Consider the following 16,908-nt stretch of genomic DNA (forward strand, 5'->3'; position numbering starts at 1 on the left):
CTTTTCCAGAATAAGAGGGGATGAAATTTATGGATATCACAATAGCAGAGGAAAAACTGGGTGAAATATAGTCATTCATTAGGGCTCAGTTCTAGGCACTAGGGATGCAAAGATGTGTACTACACTCTGTGGGTCTTGCCATGTATTGTTTGCTTATTTTTGGATGACTGTGTCTGATTTTGATTTTTTGGCTTGTATTAGCCTTGTAAAATAAGTTTGATAGCTTTCCAATTTTTAAATGTATGTAATATGGGAATTATCTATTTTAATATTTTGGTAGACTTTTATTTTCATATTTGGGTAGTATTCACTTCTAAAACAATTTAGGCCTACCTCCCCCTTTTCTAGTGAGTAGTGGCTTAACTGCCTTACCAGTCTCTTCTACAGTTAATGGTCAGGTTTTCTACGTCTTCTTGAGCCAGTTTTAGACATTGTTATTTTGCTTAAAATTATCCATGTTATCTTGAGTTGTAATTTATGCGTATAAGTGTTTTGTAGAATTCTCTTATGATTTAAGAAATCCCCTCTGTGCATATTAAATATTTAGGGGTGAAATGAAATGGAATTTGCTTTAAAATACTTAGGGGGAGGAAAAACAGGGATAGATGAAACAAATTTTATAAGAAATTTGGGAATAATTGAATTAGGTTATTCAGAATATGGGAATTCATTGTACTAGTTTTTAAAATTTTTGTGTATGTTTGAAATATATGTAATAAATTAAAAAAATAATCTCTGTATCTATGACTATGCCTCTTTTAAATTCCTACTGTTTATTGGTTTTTTTTTCACTAGACTTGCCCAAGATTGTCTATTATAAAGCACTGGCCCATATATATATAATATATATGATTATATATAAATATAATATACAAAACAAATATAATATACATAATTATATAAATATATTTTATATATAATTTTTTTGCTTTTATCAGATAATTGGCCTTCTATTGATCAGGTTTCCAGTTTGTTTATTTGCTTTTTCTTTTTCATAATTTATGTTTTCCATTATTATTTTCTTCTATTGTGTTCATGCTATTTTATTTTCCTATATTTTTTTTTTCTAGGTATCATTTGGCTAAAGCACAGATTGGCTAGGTGTTGCATTGTTGTTCTGCTTTTACATATTCATACTTTCTGATTTTATTTTGACAGGAATAATTTAGAAGTATTTTGTTTGGTTTTAAATTTCTAGGGCAGTTGATTTTTAAAAAACTGTCCATTGTTATTTTCACGTTTTATTGCTTTGGGATCTGTGAATGTTAACTGTGTGAATTCTGCTCTTTGAAATGTTTTAGTAATTCTTTTGTAACTTGATATATGGCCAGTTTGAAGGACTGTATTTGAGAAGAATGCGGTTAGGCACAAAGTTCTGTGTCTGTCTACTAATGAAAGCTTGTTAGTCAAATCATATTCTTGATATATTTTTTGACCACTTGATCTGTTAATTTTTGAGAGACAAAGTTCACTGTGATTGTGATTTTGTCAATTTCTTCTTGCATTTCTATACATTTTTTGCTTTGTATTTCACATACAAAGGCCCAGCGTTTTATCTTGCTGTTGGCTTGTTCTTTTCATTAGTGTAAAATATATCCCACTTTATCCCTTGCAGTGTCTTTGGCATTTCTTATTTCGTCTGTTGTAACATTGCTGTACCTCGTTTCTTTTTATTAGTATTTACCTGTATTATTCTATACTTTTATTTTCAACTTTCATTATTTTAAGTATATGACATATGAACAGCTCTTAGCTGAATTTTTTTTTTTTTTACCCAATCTGAGATCCTTTTAATAGGTACACTTAACTCTGTAGTTTGTCTCAATAAACTACTGATGTATTTGAACTTTTCCTGCCATCTTTTTTTTTTTTCTATTTACCATGAATTTCAATTTTTTCTTTTCCTATCTTTGGTTGAACTGACTTGAGATGTCTTTGTTCTATTTTTTTTTTTCCTCTAATGGTTTGGAATCTATATGCAAAGTGCATTTTAAAAGTGTCAAGTTTAAGATGCCTACAGTACACCTGGAAAATTTTACCAAACACACAGTTGGGGATTAAGGGTCTAGAACTTGAAAGATTAATTGGTATTGAGGATGTCATTTTTAAACTGTCACCTTGGTAAGTGGAAGCCGTGGTGGTGTTGCTATCACCTGGGAAAATCATGGTGAACAAATGTCATCACTAGGACAATGTGTGAGTTACATAGGTACTCAATAAATGTTTCATGAATATTTAGTAGATGAAGGAGAGGAAGGACTAAGTATAGAATCTGGGAATGGTGACATTGAAAATGAGAGGAAAAGCCAGCAAACAAGAGGAATGGCTTAAAAGACAGAAGGTAAAGTTTAAGAGAGTGGTATCTCCAAAACCACATAGAAGAGAATTTCACAGAGGGAGATGATAGAGAACAGTCCTGCTTGCTGCAAAGACACATGAAGTAGCATGAGGGCTGAAAATGGGCTTTTGGAGAAACCCTTATGAGATGACTGGTGATCTTAGGGGAGAGTTTGAATGGTGATAGTAGAAGTTGAGGGATAGGGATTGGAAGTAGAGGCAGGCATAGAATGAGGGCTTTTCCTTTATATAATTGGTCAGGGAAAGGTCTAAGGGAAATTGGACATAGCTTCAGAGATGTAGGCCACAGGAAAGGCTTTCTTTGGAATGGACTGTACTTCCCACAGTGTTCAAAGAGATAGATAAAAGAGAATTCAGAAGGAATGACTCTAAAGGCAGAGTTTTTTCCTCAGGGCTTTCTAAGTGGTAGGAGCTGGAGGTTCGCATTGGATGTACCCACTGGAGTTCTATGGGTGATCGTATTCTCATAAGCCTTACATTTTCTTGCAAGAATCTGAATATGTACCCTATCTAGACAATCTCACTACGTTACAAATCTTTCTAGTCCTGGCACTGTGTATATTTAATGGTCTTCTTGGGAGAGAACTAGAGTTAGCCCAGAATCATGGATCTTTTATCCCTCAAAGCCAATTACCTGTTTACCTACTAATGATTTAAAATTTTGGAACATCATACACACACACACACATATATACAAATATGAGTGGTCAGTTCCTGATAATTTGTGGCTGAAAAGGCAGGGAGACCTCGGCCATGGTATCTGGGGCTGTGAACAAATTATAGATACCCCTCAGTTTCCAAACACAGGAACCAGAGATTCAGATATATTTTTTGATATAAGGCTGTTTGAGATAGACTCATTATCAAAACTCTTACTGTTTCCTATTTAAAACTCAGAAACCTAACCAGTTCAGATAATACCTTACTGTGCTTTACCATCTGAATTAACCATCCAAACTTAGAAATCTGAATAATTTAGATGGCAAAAACTAATTGTTCTCTCTGATACCTCCTTTCTCCTTTTTTTTTTTTTTAACATCTTTATTGGAGTATAATTGCTTTACAGTGGTGTGTTAGTTTCTGCTTTATAACAAAGTGAATCAGCTATACGTATACATATATCCCTATATCTCCTCCCTCTTGTGTCTCCCTCCCACCCTCCCTATCCCACCCCTCTAGGTCTCCTGTCTTTTTTTTAACCTAAGAACTGTAGGGAAAAAACAGGGTAAATTTAGGTCTAAATAAACCATTTCCCCTCACTGATAAGAATACGTTTTTTTTTTTTTTTAGATCCATTTCACTGGGCTTGGCTTCCTCAAGCAAAAGTTCCTTTTTCTGAAGAAATAAGAAACTTGGTTCTACCATATATTTCTGACATGAACTTTGTGCAAGATTTATGTGAAGATCTTTATGAACTTTTTAAGGTAAATAAGTTTTTAGTTTTAATTATTGCAGAAAATGAAATAAATCTTAAAAGAGATTTTAATAGAGCTAATTTGCAGTTTACTGCTTCTGGTATCACTGCTTGCAGTAGAACCTGACATAACAGAAAGGAATTAGCAGTTTTACTTTATAGGAGCATAAATTTATGAAGTTACACTATGAGTATTCTTTGGAGTGAAATTACATTATAATTTGAGAAGCTGTTTTCTTCAGAAGTTGAATTTTTACAAAATTACTCTATGAATTATAATAAATGTTTGGTGATCTGTTATGATTCAATTTTCTTTTTAAAAAAGCCTAAACCCATTGGCTGGAAAGTCATTTTAAATCCTTTCTGGAACAAGTTGAAGTATAACTACACTGTTTATTGTCATTCTGGAGGAATACGAAAATACATCAAGTAAAAATAATCTTTTCATGCTATTTTTTTCTATTAGGAATGCTTTCTAATGACCTTATGTGCTGAGTTGAAGAGTTCATTTGTTTTCAATTTTTTTTTTTCAAAGATCCTGATTTTTGGAATTATAGTAATGTTTTCTTTCCTTTTTGTGATAGACTGACAGAAGATTCGACAAAGCCACTTTTGAAAGGCAGATGTCTGTGATGAGGGGTCAGGTAGGTCACCTTTTTAAGATCTTGTTCATTAAGGAAAAACTCTCTCTTTGAAACAGTAGTCAACTTTTTTTTTTCCATTGTGACCCAAAGATGCAGCTCTCAACACTGTCCTTTATTCTGAACCAAAATAGCTCAGATGATTAGAAATGAAGTTGATTTCAATACTCTTTTGTCTTCTGTATTAGATTTTTTTACCTTGTTGTGTATTGTTTAGTTAGCCAGTCTCCTCCTACTGCTAATTCTTGTCCTCATTTTGATAACTGTTTTCCTGAGTGTTGGTATCGTTTTCCTCCTCAAATCCACTTGCTTGAATGTTTCAATACCACGTTCTGTTTCCTGTTGATTATTTTCCTCATAAAATATGTTTGGCCTTTGCTAGAGCAGTCAGTAAATAACCATGTCACCATGGTTGAGCACTAATTGGGACATAAAAATACTAGTTGTAACTCAGTCCTCTCACTCCTTTTCACCTCCTTTAATTAGCAATACAGGGTATCAGTTACATCTGCTGGTGTGGACCTGCAGGCTGGGCTGACCTACAGGTGATGTCTGGTTCTTCTACTCTACTAATAGTATTTAGATTCCAAAAGGAAGACTTGAAATGAAAATAAACTATAGTGTAAACATTGTCTTTTAGTGACTTACTAATTAACTTTTTCTTCCTAAAATATGCATTTCATTTAAGGTAGCTATTTGCTGCATACCTGTGACAAAGAAGACAAGTCTAGGTTTTGCACTATTTATTATATAACATTAACAAATAGATATAGTTAAATTAGATAACTATGTATTCATCATATATTTATTGACAGAACCAGAGCCAGAAACTGTCCTAGTGATTGAGATACAGCAGTGAGTAAAAACCAAGTTCCTACTCTGATGGAGCTCTTGCTCTGATGAGGCTGGGGGTCAGGAAAAGGGACAGATTATTAGCACGTACATCTCTCTGTGTTCTCCTGCGCTTATACAGTGCTTTGCTGGAGTCATAAGTTTTAAATAGTAAGTGAAATGGCTGGAGAAGCAGGCTAGAGCCAGATTTTGGAGGGCCTTAAGTGCCAGGTATAGATTCCACATGGAAGGGATTGGAGCAGTTGTGATAACCCAAGTGCCCATCAACAGATGATTGGCTTAGAATACAGTGGAATATTACTCAGCCACAAAAAAGAATGAAATATTGCCATTTGCAGCAACATGGATAGCCCTAAAGAACATTATACTTAATGAAATAAGTCAGTGAAAGACAAAACTTATATGATTATCACTTATATGTGAAATCTAAAAAATAATACAAATGAATTTATATACAAAACAGGAACAGATTCACAGACATAGAAAACAAATTTATGATTACCAAACGGGAGAGGGAGAGGGGAGAGACAAATTAGGAGTATGGGATTAACAAACTACTGTACCTGAAATAGATAATCAACAAGGATTTACTGTATAGCACAGGGAATTATACCCAGTATCTTGTAATAACATTTAATGGAGTATAATCTGCAAAAAAAAAAAAAAAAGAATCACTAAGCTATACACCTGAAACTAATGCAATATATTGTAAATCAACTATACTTCAAGTTTTAAAAAAGCGTTGTGATAATGACTAAGTTGTCTATTTACTAGTATGGAGAGATCTCCAGAATATATTATGTTATAAAATGTAGTGCATAATGGGATGTATAAGCTGCTAATATATTGTATATAATAAAAAAGGAATCAGAATATTTTTTTAAAAGAGAGAGTCATGATGAGACTTACATTTCCCGAGAGGAGACCTTACCCTGGGGTTTCTCCTATCAACTCCCTGAGATTATGTGCTAAATTCTGTTTATATGTGCGTCTTGGGCATGGAGTGGGCGATAGAATTTATATCCCAGCAAAAGGTGTCCATAACCCAACAAAGAACCCCTGCAGATTGGACAGTGGGGTGCAGATTGACTCAGCAGATGAGTCTAAAGCCAGGGAGCCTTGTGGGGAGGTGTTTTCAGTAATTCAGGTATGAATGATGGGCTTAGATGATTGATGATTGTAATTATGTTGCTGAGTGTTACCACCCTAAACTATATTTGAACTAAATTTTCAGGCATAGGTAATTATGCCCTAATTTGGCATTTTTGCTTGAAACAAATCTATTTGACTTAACAATATGCTCCATCTTCTGGAATTCTCTTATCCCTAAAGATGTATCTTTATTTCAGAAATGTTTGTGTGTTTTTTTTAAATAAAAGCTGTAAATAATCTTGTAAGCTTTAATTGTAGATTAAAGTTAGTACGTGAGAAATTTTAATTTTAATTTTAAAATGCTTGTCTGAACAGATATGGGGACATTCTAGTTCTGAGGTCTATTACAAAGATATACCAGTGGCTATCTGCTATTTTAGGTTTATTTATTCATATCCTGTCTTGTTTACAAAGGAGTAAAGTATTATACAAATGGGTGTAATAGAATATAAAAGTGACAGGATCAGGATCTGGGAAAGAAAAAATAAAATAAAACCTTATATGTTTTAATTTGATTTTGTTTTGGTTTTTTATTTTAATTTGGTTTTGACCTTTCTGATAGCCAAAAAGAGTAAGGTACTCTGACCATGTACATGATTGCGTAGCTCTCTGGTTTTAACCCTTTTTTAAAAAAGCTGGTCTGAAAAAAGTCAGGTATTATTTTATATTCTAAAGTAAATCAGTGCTTTGAAACCAAGGCTTAACAAACAAAAACGAATACCTGTGTTTCAAGCAACAGAATTCATTATTCAGCCAGTTCCTTAATTGAGTCAAAATACTTGTGTTATTGAAACCGAAAGTGGGGTCCGGCTGCTCGCCGCTCAAAAACCAATAAAGAGGCAAGGTTGGTGGAAACGAAAGTTTGCTTTATTTTAGATGCCGGCAACTGGGGGCGGGGGGGCGGGGGGAGGGCGGACGCCTGTCCAATGGCCAACTCCCCTCCCCCCTCCTACAGCCAGTGGGCAAGAGCTTTTATAGATGGAGGGAGGGGGCTACATGCAGAAGCAGCACAGTCAGCTCTGACAGTCGTCCTGAAATTGGTCATGCGGTGGTCTGACCAGTGTCATCTTGGTGGTTGTAACTACAGTTAATCTTCAGTTCCAGGGTCGGTTTGTTCCCATTTCCTTGAGGCCAATTCTTGGAATTGTGGCAGCTTAGGTCATGGCTACAGTCTGGTCATCATGTAGTTAACTTCTTCCACTTGATGGGGGTTTCAGTATCTATAAGACAGCTCACAGGATATGGCCCAGAATATTATCTATAGCCCTTGAGGAGGAACTAAAGGTCTTTGACTGTGCTTAGTGACTAACCTGTTATTATTTGGTCTCCTTTGGCTGTTTTCCTTTGTTTCCGCATTTTCTCATTTCTCTGATTAAACTTATTCTCCGGCTAAGGTTTTTCCACAGACAAAAGGCAGGCAGAGGACATAGGGTCCTGCTCCGTTTCATTATTTCAATCATTTATAATTATCCCTTGAATCCCTCTCCCTTCTAATTTTACCAATTAACATCATGATTTGTGCTTCGTACAACCAAGTCTTTTGTCCTAGTTTATAGTAAGTTTTTAGTTTTGCACACATAATCAGTGACAATTCTCATTCTACATATAAAGATGTGGACTGGAATTAGGAACTAGTATGAAGGCATTTCTTTTAAAATTTGACTAGAAATGTTTATTCAGTTAAAATTTTTGAATTTTACATTAAATAGCAGTAGGGTCATGATCAAGCTCAATAAGAGCATTCATTTTATATTCTACCTGTGCCTATTTGGAACACTGGACCTCAGAAATACTTATTTATTTGAAATATATTTTATACACAATCTGAAAAAAGTGGCAGAAATGATTAATAAAACAGTTTTATTAATACAGAGTGAAATTCTATTCAGTGATATATAAACCAGAAGCTCATTTGCAGATTCAGTAAAAATTGATGTTAAAGAAAATGAAAGTGACGCTTTCGTACCTCCTGAGTACTTGACTCTTTACTAGATATTTTTATGTTTAATATTTTTCCTCATAACAGCTCTACATAGTTGTCTGCATTTTGTAACTTGGCTCAAAGGGGTTAACATGTTGCATCTGTTTAATAAGGGAGTCTAAGTCTGGCAAATCTGCAACATTTCGGCATTGCCTCTGCCTGGGGTCCTTATCATCTCTTCTCTGGATTTAATGATCTTCTAAGTGGTGTCCCTACCTCTTTTCCCATCCTTCTTCCACATTAGACCAGAACAATCTCTCTCAAAGCAGATAGGATCATCTCTTTTGTGATTTAAAACTCCCCTGATTTGTCATTCAGTATAGGCTTAAGCCCTGACTTTGAGCACCTTTGCTGTCTGCCTCCGCCCAACATACCTGCCTTTATCTCTTGTCATTTTCAGCTTCCCCTAAGCCTAGGCACCCAGAACTGTTCTTCAGTCCCAGTTCACATTTCCCAGTAGTGCCCTTTGCATGCTGTCATCTCTCCTTGGGTGCCTTTTCCTCTTCTTCTGGAGAACAGTTTTTCCTTCAAGCTGCAGCTCTGTCTTCCTAGGCTCCTCCTGCCACTCAAGGAGTTCTGATTTCCCTAGCACTCCATGGGAGTATTGGGGTCACATTTCACTCAGAAATTGGATGTTAAGACAGCACATTGGGGGAGTTTCCTGGTGGCCTAGTGGTTAGGATTCCGGGCTTTCACTGCTGCAGCCTGGGTTCAATCCTTAGTTGGGAAACAGATCCCACAAGCCGTACGGTGCAGGCCCAAAAAAAAAAAAGGACTGCAAATTGGGCATAGTACAGTTGAAAAATAGCTTAAAACCAACCGGGAAGTAGAATATATGTAGTTTTATGTAGATAGTACAGTAATTCTCATGCCCACTAAAATTTGAGGACCAGTGAACTAATCCAAAGGAAAGCAAAGTCTATATGCAGAAGTCTGTGAGTTCACACCATCTGCCCTTGACCTATCGCACCCCTACCATGGTATCAAATGTGGCATAGATGGAGCATTCTAAAGTGTTTTTCCTTGCCTGCAATGTTTAGTCTATTTCTAAAAATAATCTTCTCTGATGTAAAGATATACTAATAGATGTGTTTATTCTTTGGGAAATGAAAAAATGAGTGGTATGTAAAGGAGGGGATCAGATTGTAAAGTCAGGGCATAGATCCACTGTTGCTGAAGTGTTTGTCACACTACATTCCAGTTATTTGTTCGTGCGGCTGTTTGTTTCTAGAATGTGTGCACTTTAAGGCTCAGATGGGTTTTTTCCCTCGTATTTAGTCTTCTCCCCAACACAGTGCATGCTCAGTAAATAAATGCAAGATCATCAAGTGTCTTCTCAACTCCCAAAGAAATACTAATATTTTGGATAGTTTTAAGACTGAATAATTTTTGCTATTATATATTTGAAATTTTTTAGTCTTGTAGAATGACTTTCATTTTCTTTGTACCATTCCACTTCTAGATTCTCTACAACAATCATGTATTGTTTTTAGAGTCAGGAAAATATTAGATGTTACTTAAATTAGTGTGTTTAGATTAACATGTTTAGAATAGGATTTTTAAAATCAAAAGAGGAAACTAACTGAATATTTCATTCCTTAGCCATGCTGGTACCCACATTTATTTTCATGGTAAGGACAATGCTTATAAACATAAATTTTGTAAATTCTTTTTGTCTTTTTATCCAAACATAACCAGCCTAGAAGATTTTAAGGGAAGAGCTTAAAAGGAATCCTAAACCATAAATACAATGAGTAACTACTATTACTAGTAAAGGTTTATTTCTCTGATGTATTAAATACTTCAGATCTTCCAGGATCTAAACCATCTAGTTTACACTGTTCAAGTATTATGACGTTTATTTATTAGTATGGCTTTATGTTGAAACCTTTATGCTTATCTCACTATTAAACAGTCTTTACAACAACTAGTAAAATGCACACCATCTGTATATTAAATATTTTCAAATACCTGAAGGAGACATCCTTATTTCTAAAGTACACAACAAAGGGAATTTTTTACCTGATATGCAGGGAAAAAAAGAAAATGAATTATTAAATTTTTATATGAACAGAGTAGAATAGGCTGTAAGCTATGCATTGTTTCATGACCTTATTTATATGCTCAAGTAGCAATTCCAAGAGTATGTTTAAACATGGAATGTAATATAGTTTACTTTTCCTAGTTTTACTTTTCCTATTTAAGAATAGACTCTTAAATAAAACTTTACTTTAAATGCTACCTTCCCCAGTTCTCTAACTCACTTGCCCTGCGTCATGCTTCCTCATAGCACTTTTTCCTTCTAATACTTGGTATAATTTACTTGTTTGTGATGTTTATTGACTCCTCCCTTGCTGAAATGTGAGCTCTGTGAAGGCAGAGATTTTGTTTGTTTTCTTACTGTTGCATCCCCAGCACTTAGAACAGGGCCTAGCACGTAATAAGCATGCAATAAATTTATTTGTTGAATGAGTGGGTAAGGCAAGTATTTAGTAAAACCCAGACTATTTAGACCAGTATTTGTTTAGGTCCAGTGTCAAATGGGGTACGTATGTGGAACCATTCACTTCATTCAGTCTCTGACTCCATTGCTCCTGGACATAGATGCATTCTAGAATATTTCAAAGTTACCAGTTGGCAAAAATTATTTGATTTTAATCCTGTGCATTTGTCTGTGTATATGTATGTGTGTGTATAAGCATACATATGTCCACATATATATATTGAGAGCAGTTACTCCTCATCACATTCTCTGCTGGGCATAAATGGATGAAATAAAAATTGTAGTTATGAATAGATGGTTAAAATAATGTCAATGAACGGAAGGTTTTTATCTTTTTTGAACTGATGAAAACCTCTCTTCTTTCCACAGATCTTAAATCTTACTCAGGCATTGAGAGACAGGAGGAGTCCTGTCCAGCTAGTACAGATGCCTTGTGTGATTGTGGAGCGCAGTCAAGGTGGAGGTCAGGGTCGGATTGTCCACCTCAGCAATTCATTCACCCAGACTGTCCACTGCAGGAAGCCTTTTTTTTCCTCCTGGTAGCAGATGTGAGAGAAAGAAACTGTTTGGCATTATTGTGTTCTTACAACATTACCGCCCTGTAAACCTGCTGGTAAGAGCTCCAGTTGCCAAAACCTCAAATAATATAAGTTTCTAAAAGATTTTCTTTTGAATGTAATTGAAGTTTACAGTTTTTTGTCCAAATATTAAATTTCTATTTCAGGGAAGAAGTGATATATCTCTTATATCGTATTTTTGTAGAAAAATTGTATTTTATGTTGTTGATGTTAGTTTCAGAGGTAATTTCATAGTTTACACATTCTGGAATGACTATAATTACTCTAGAATTCCAAACAGAAAAATAAGGTGTTTGTTGACTTTGAATACAATAACTTTTTATATACTTTTTTAATATTGAGAAGAATGGTCATGTTAACTCTTCTTACATTATAAAAGGCCTTTGAGGATGAAACTGCTCTTATGAGCTTTAATAGAGTAGTTAATAGAAAATAGTTAAGAATAAAGCAATGTTGCCTTAATTTAAAAACCTGCTATTTTAGAACTTGAATAAATGCTCCTAAAGTGACCATTATTAGGGACCAGAAAATTATATTTCAAGTTACCAATGACCATTTTCTTTTGTGTACTTCAGAATATTTTTGGTCAATTATTTTGTTATAGTGAGGAAAAAAAAAATCTAATGCTATCTCCCCCTTTAAAAAAATGGAAACACTCAACTGAGACTTGAGGGGAATAATATGAAATTAAGATAGATCCCCAGTATTTTGAAATTCCAGAATAGCATTAAAAATTCCCTTCTGTTTCTTGCATGGGGTCAATACTTAACCAGTTAGTACCTCAGAGTACTGATCTCGTTCAATTTAGTACTTCAATTAGTATTAAACTTCACTGAAAGGTAAACCATAACTCAAACTGTATACTGGGTTGCATTTTCAGGTCCTAGGACATAACCTCTTAAAAATAATAGTAGTGTTGTAGGGTACTTGAAATTACTGATGTTATTATAATTACAGTCAACTTTAGAATACTAGTCCCAATTAAAGGGGGACGTAACAGAGATAACCATTAAGTCATTTTTATTTGATTTTGAATATCAGTATTTCTGACATCCTGGGAATTTGTAGTACTTTTAACTTACCAAGTGATTGAAATTGAGCTGAGCCCGATATGAAGATTTGATCCCAAAGAAGCAGGAGCTTCATTCTCTTCTTAGGCTCCAAACAAATAACATCACCACTCAGACTAAACTGGGCAGTTTGTGGTCTTGGCCTTTTGTTGTTAAGCTTTCTGTCCTGTAATTTTTTAAATTAAGTTATTTTTATGTAAAAAGTATTATGTAAAAAGGTTGAATTAGGATGGAAGTCAGATCTGCCGTTCTCCCTTCCTTCACATCTTTCTCTTGGTCTTCGTGGATGTGATGAGTGAGGATACTGCTGTCCTAGTGGAAGTCCATTGGAAACCTGTGTTCTCCTACCTCCCCTGACCCTCCATGATCTTAATGTTGAGATAATGGAAAATTGACTGGAAATTCAAAACTCAAGCTAATATCTTTAGGTAAATACCAGTAATTAAAATGTGCCTTTTGAAGATGTGTTCTTAATGAAATAAGTTGTTATGATGTGGGTACTGCTTTCATAAAACAGTTTTTTCAGTATTTTGAGAATTTCTATATTAATTTTTAAAATGGAAACTTAGTAAGTTGCTACTGTTTTGTACCCTAAAATTAAAATAGTGTGGAAATATTTTTAAATGGTCTGACCAGGCCAGAAAAGTAGAGTTGAAATATTTAAGATATGATTACAAGTCAGAGTACATTGGTTTTATTTTATAAATTTTCATGAACTTCATTTTTATTTAAATATTGTGTTAATATTTTCAGTGAGTATATTTATAGTGTCAAACATGGTAGACGAAAGGTAATAAAAATCACTGTCTTAAGACTAGATTTCTCCTGAAGTATGTATATTGAATATTTAGAATGTTTGTAAATACATTTATGTTTACAAATGATGCCAAACCACCATTTTCTTACTGCATATACTAGTAGTATAGTTGAATACTTTATCATTCCAAAAGACATATTTAACTAGAATCTTTATAACTAGAGACATTTTCACTTTTATTTGAATATAAGCTGCCTTACTCTCCCCCAAATTTGTCAGCAGTTGAAGACTACGGACACATGTTTTTTGCAGTCTTGAAAACGATTTGATTCACAAAATTTTTTTTTTAATTTAAAGTTTTGTACTAATGGAATTAAAACCTTATTAAAAACAATGGTGACCAGTTCTTTGATCAGATTACATCTTAAATCCTTTTACAGATATATGAAGAGACAGGCAGCATCTTATGTTTTATAGTCTGCCTTCTTCCCCAAAGTTGCCTGGGCAGCTGTACAGAGTAGTGGCAGAGATCCTCAGTGTGGCTTTGTCTCCAAGCCTCTCTTATGGTGAGTTTGGAGCCATGTAACTGAGTTCTGGCCAGTAAGATGTGGAGATGAGGGATATATGGGGCTTCCAGACCTGGCAGTAAAACTCACTGCGTCACAACCAGTGGTCACCGTTGACCACTCTCTTGTCTTCCCGTTTGGCTATAAACAAAGAATTTGCAAAGTGGAAGCAGCCAGGGCATGTGAGTCACTGCTTGGAAACCTACCAGGAGAGCGTGCTGACTGCATTGATCTGTGACATGAGCAAGAAATAGTGCTTGTGTCTAGTCACTAAAATTTTGCATTTATTTGTTAAAACTTACCATAGTCTGTCCTATCCTGGGGGTTAACAGTGTAAATAGAAAAAAAATCATTTTAAAATAAAAAAATAAAAAACCAGTTATAGAAGGCTGAATGGCAGCAGCAGTGAGTATTTAATCTCAAATCCCCATAGAACAACTAGGATAGCAAAAGAAAAATCACAGTGACACCATCTTCACTAAAATTAGATGATAGAATATCCCTATGGATCCCAGAAATGAGCAGTTTGGGCTAAATCCATCAATAGCAAAAGGATCACATGGGAACAACAGCTTTGGAGGAGTGAATGGAGGGAAAGTGAGGGGGGCCTGTGATGGTACAAAGAGCCCAGAATCTGCTGACATGTCGTCAGCCCCAAAAGGAGGCGCCCCCAGTCATCGTGGCAGTCTCAACTGGTGCATCCAAAACCACAATCAAAATTGGGAGAGGGCCGTCCAGCATTCAACTGGCAGCTGTAAAGGGAGCCTGCAGGAAGGTATGAGGGTGCCAGGGCAACCTGGTCTTCAGGGTTCCCAGAAGTAGCTGGTGAGAGCACATAGGCCTGCCCTGAGAGAAGCTACTGGATATAGAATAGACATTGACAAGGGAAGGACCCTGGGGATAAAGGAGACAAGGTTCTGATACAGATAGAAGAGGGGACCAGATGAGACAATTCAGAAAGTACTAAGACGGTTCATAAAAAACTATGTCATCTGGGAATTCCCTGGTGGTCCAGTGGTTAGGACTCAGCACTTTCACTGCCGGGCCCAGGTTCCATCCCTGGTCCAGGAACTAAGATACTGCAAGCCAAGCAGCACGGTCAAATAAATAAATAAATAAATAAATAAATAAGAATAAAATATCAGCTATTACAAAAATAATAATAAAAATAAAAGGTATCTTAAAAAAAAAGTGTTATCTAACACTTTGCAGTAACTACAGAAGAGAGAACCCTAGAACTACAAAACCAGGAAACTCCAGGCCTACCTCACCACCTACCCAGGAATCTCCTGAAAATATAGGAGGAAAGTATGACAAAGTCCATTTCACTTAAACATGACCACATCATACGATATGCTTTAAGAAAACAGGATAACAGCGTGTATAACATACCCACAGAAAATGAAGATATCCTAGAAACTTTTACAAAGCAGAAGAAAACAGTAATATTTGTTAAAATGCTGAAGAAATTCAAGACATGATAGAAGCCAAGAAAGAACTATATAACATCAAAATCAGAAAAGCTCAAAAATTAGATGGACAAGCAACAGGAGGAAATAAAATGAGAGCTGACAGAGCTCAGAGGAAATATTGGAGTTAACAGTATGTTTCGGAAATAAACTAGAAGGAACCCAAGAGCAAATAGACAACATATCCACAGACACTCTACAGCAAACGTCATACTTAGTGCTGGAAAATCTAAAGCTTTCTACATTTGTTTTCTGTTGCTGCTGTAATAAATTACCACAAATGTTAGTGTTTTAAACAACACAGATTCATTGTCTGACAGTTCTGCAGGTTAGAAGCCTGATACAGGTGTCACTGGACTAAAATCAGGGTGTCAGCAGGGCTGCGTTTCTTTCTGGAGGCTCTAGGAGGGAATCTGTTTCCTTGTCCTTTCTAGTATCTAGGAGCCTTACACATCCCTTGGCTTGTAGCCCTCTCCCTCCATCTCCAAAGCCAGCAACAGCGGGCTGAATACTTTTCTCATCACATCATTCTGACATTGACCCTTCTGCCTCCCTCTTGCACTTTTAAGGGCACTTGTTATTACACTGGGCCCACCCGGGTAATCTAGAATAATCTCCCTATGTTAAGGCCTGCTTATATGTAACCTTAATTCCATCTTCAACTTTAATTCCCCTTTGCCATGTAATGTATTCAAAAATTCTGGAGATTAGGACATGGACATCTTTGGGAGCCAGTATTCTGCCTTCTGCACTTTCTCTCTGAGATCAGTCATGTGACAAGGGTGCCTCCTTTCACAATTCATATTCAGTATTGTACTGGAGAGCATAACCAGTGCAGTACAGGCAGGGAAGAGGTAAAAGGAATGAGGTTCAGAAAGAAAGAAAGAAAATTGTTATTATTTATAGATGACATAATTATGCATGTAGAAAATTAAAAAGAATCTACCAATAACTGTTAGAATTGATAAGTGAATTTTGCAAGGTTTATATACCAGCAACATTAGTTAGAAAAAGAAAATTTTTAAAGATACCATTTATAGCAGCAGCAAAACACATCAGATTTCTAGGGATAAGTCCAACCAAAGATGTGTAAGCTCTCTACACCAACTATAAAAAGAGTATTGAGAAAAATTCAAGATTTAAATAAATGGAGGGCAATACCATGCTTATGTATAAATAATATTAGCATGTTGATGCTCCCAAGTTTGTCTATAGTTTCAACACAATCAAATCCCATCAGGATTTTTTTAAAAATTGACAAGCTAATTCTAAAATGTATATGGCAATGTTCTGGCCAACCTATGAGACAAGAGCAAAAGTTGGAGGACTTATATGCTACCTGGTCTCAGAACTTATAAAGCTACAGCAATCAAAACAGTGATAATTGGGGTAAAGATAGACATAAGATCAAGGACACAGAAAAGAGAATCCAGAAATAAACCCTACATACATGGTAAACTGATTTTCAACAAAGGTGCCAAGGCATTTCAATAGAAAGGGAAGTCTTTTCAACAAATGATACCGTAATACACACACACACAGTGAACTTTCACTTTCACCCCATACA

The 16,908-nt window shown here is 35.4% G+C and overlaps 1 protein-coding gene across 2 annotated transcripts in view; it reads left to right on the top strand.

Moving 5' to 3' along the window:
* The window catches only part of PI4K2B (phosphatidylinositol 4-kinase type 2 beta), a 31,971-nt gene extending 18,308 nt beyond the window's left edge, over positions 1 to 13,663 (top strand). Inside the window, exons 7-9 of one of the 2 annotated variants that reach the window (XM_061191287.1) lie at positions 3,649 to 3,782; positions 4,357 to 4,416; positions 11,271 to 13,663. In XM_061191287.1, coding sequence (XP_061047270.1) covers positions 3,649 to 3,782; positions 4,357 to 4,416; positions 11,271 to 11,444 — 368 coding nt within the window. In that variant the 3' untranslated portion in view covers positions 11,445 to 13,663. The remainder of the gene's footprint in view (positions 1 to 3,648; positions 3,783 to 4,356; positions 4,417 to 11,270) is intronic. The other variant, XM_061191286.1, reaches the window with a different exon arrangement.
* Positions 13,664 to 16,908: the final 3,245 nt, after the last annotated feature.

Source organism: Eubalaena glacialis, chromosome 5 (assembly GCF_028564815.1).
Source record: "Eubalaena glacialis isolate mEubGla1 chromosome 5, mEubGla1.1.hap2.+ XY, whole genome shotgun sequence".
In the NCBI taxonomy this organism is placed as follows: Eukaryota; Metazoa; Chordata; class Mammalia; order Artiodactyla; family Balaenidae; genus Eubalaena; species Eubalaena glacialis.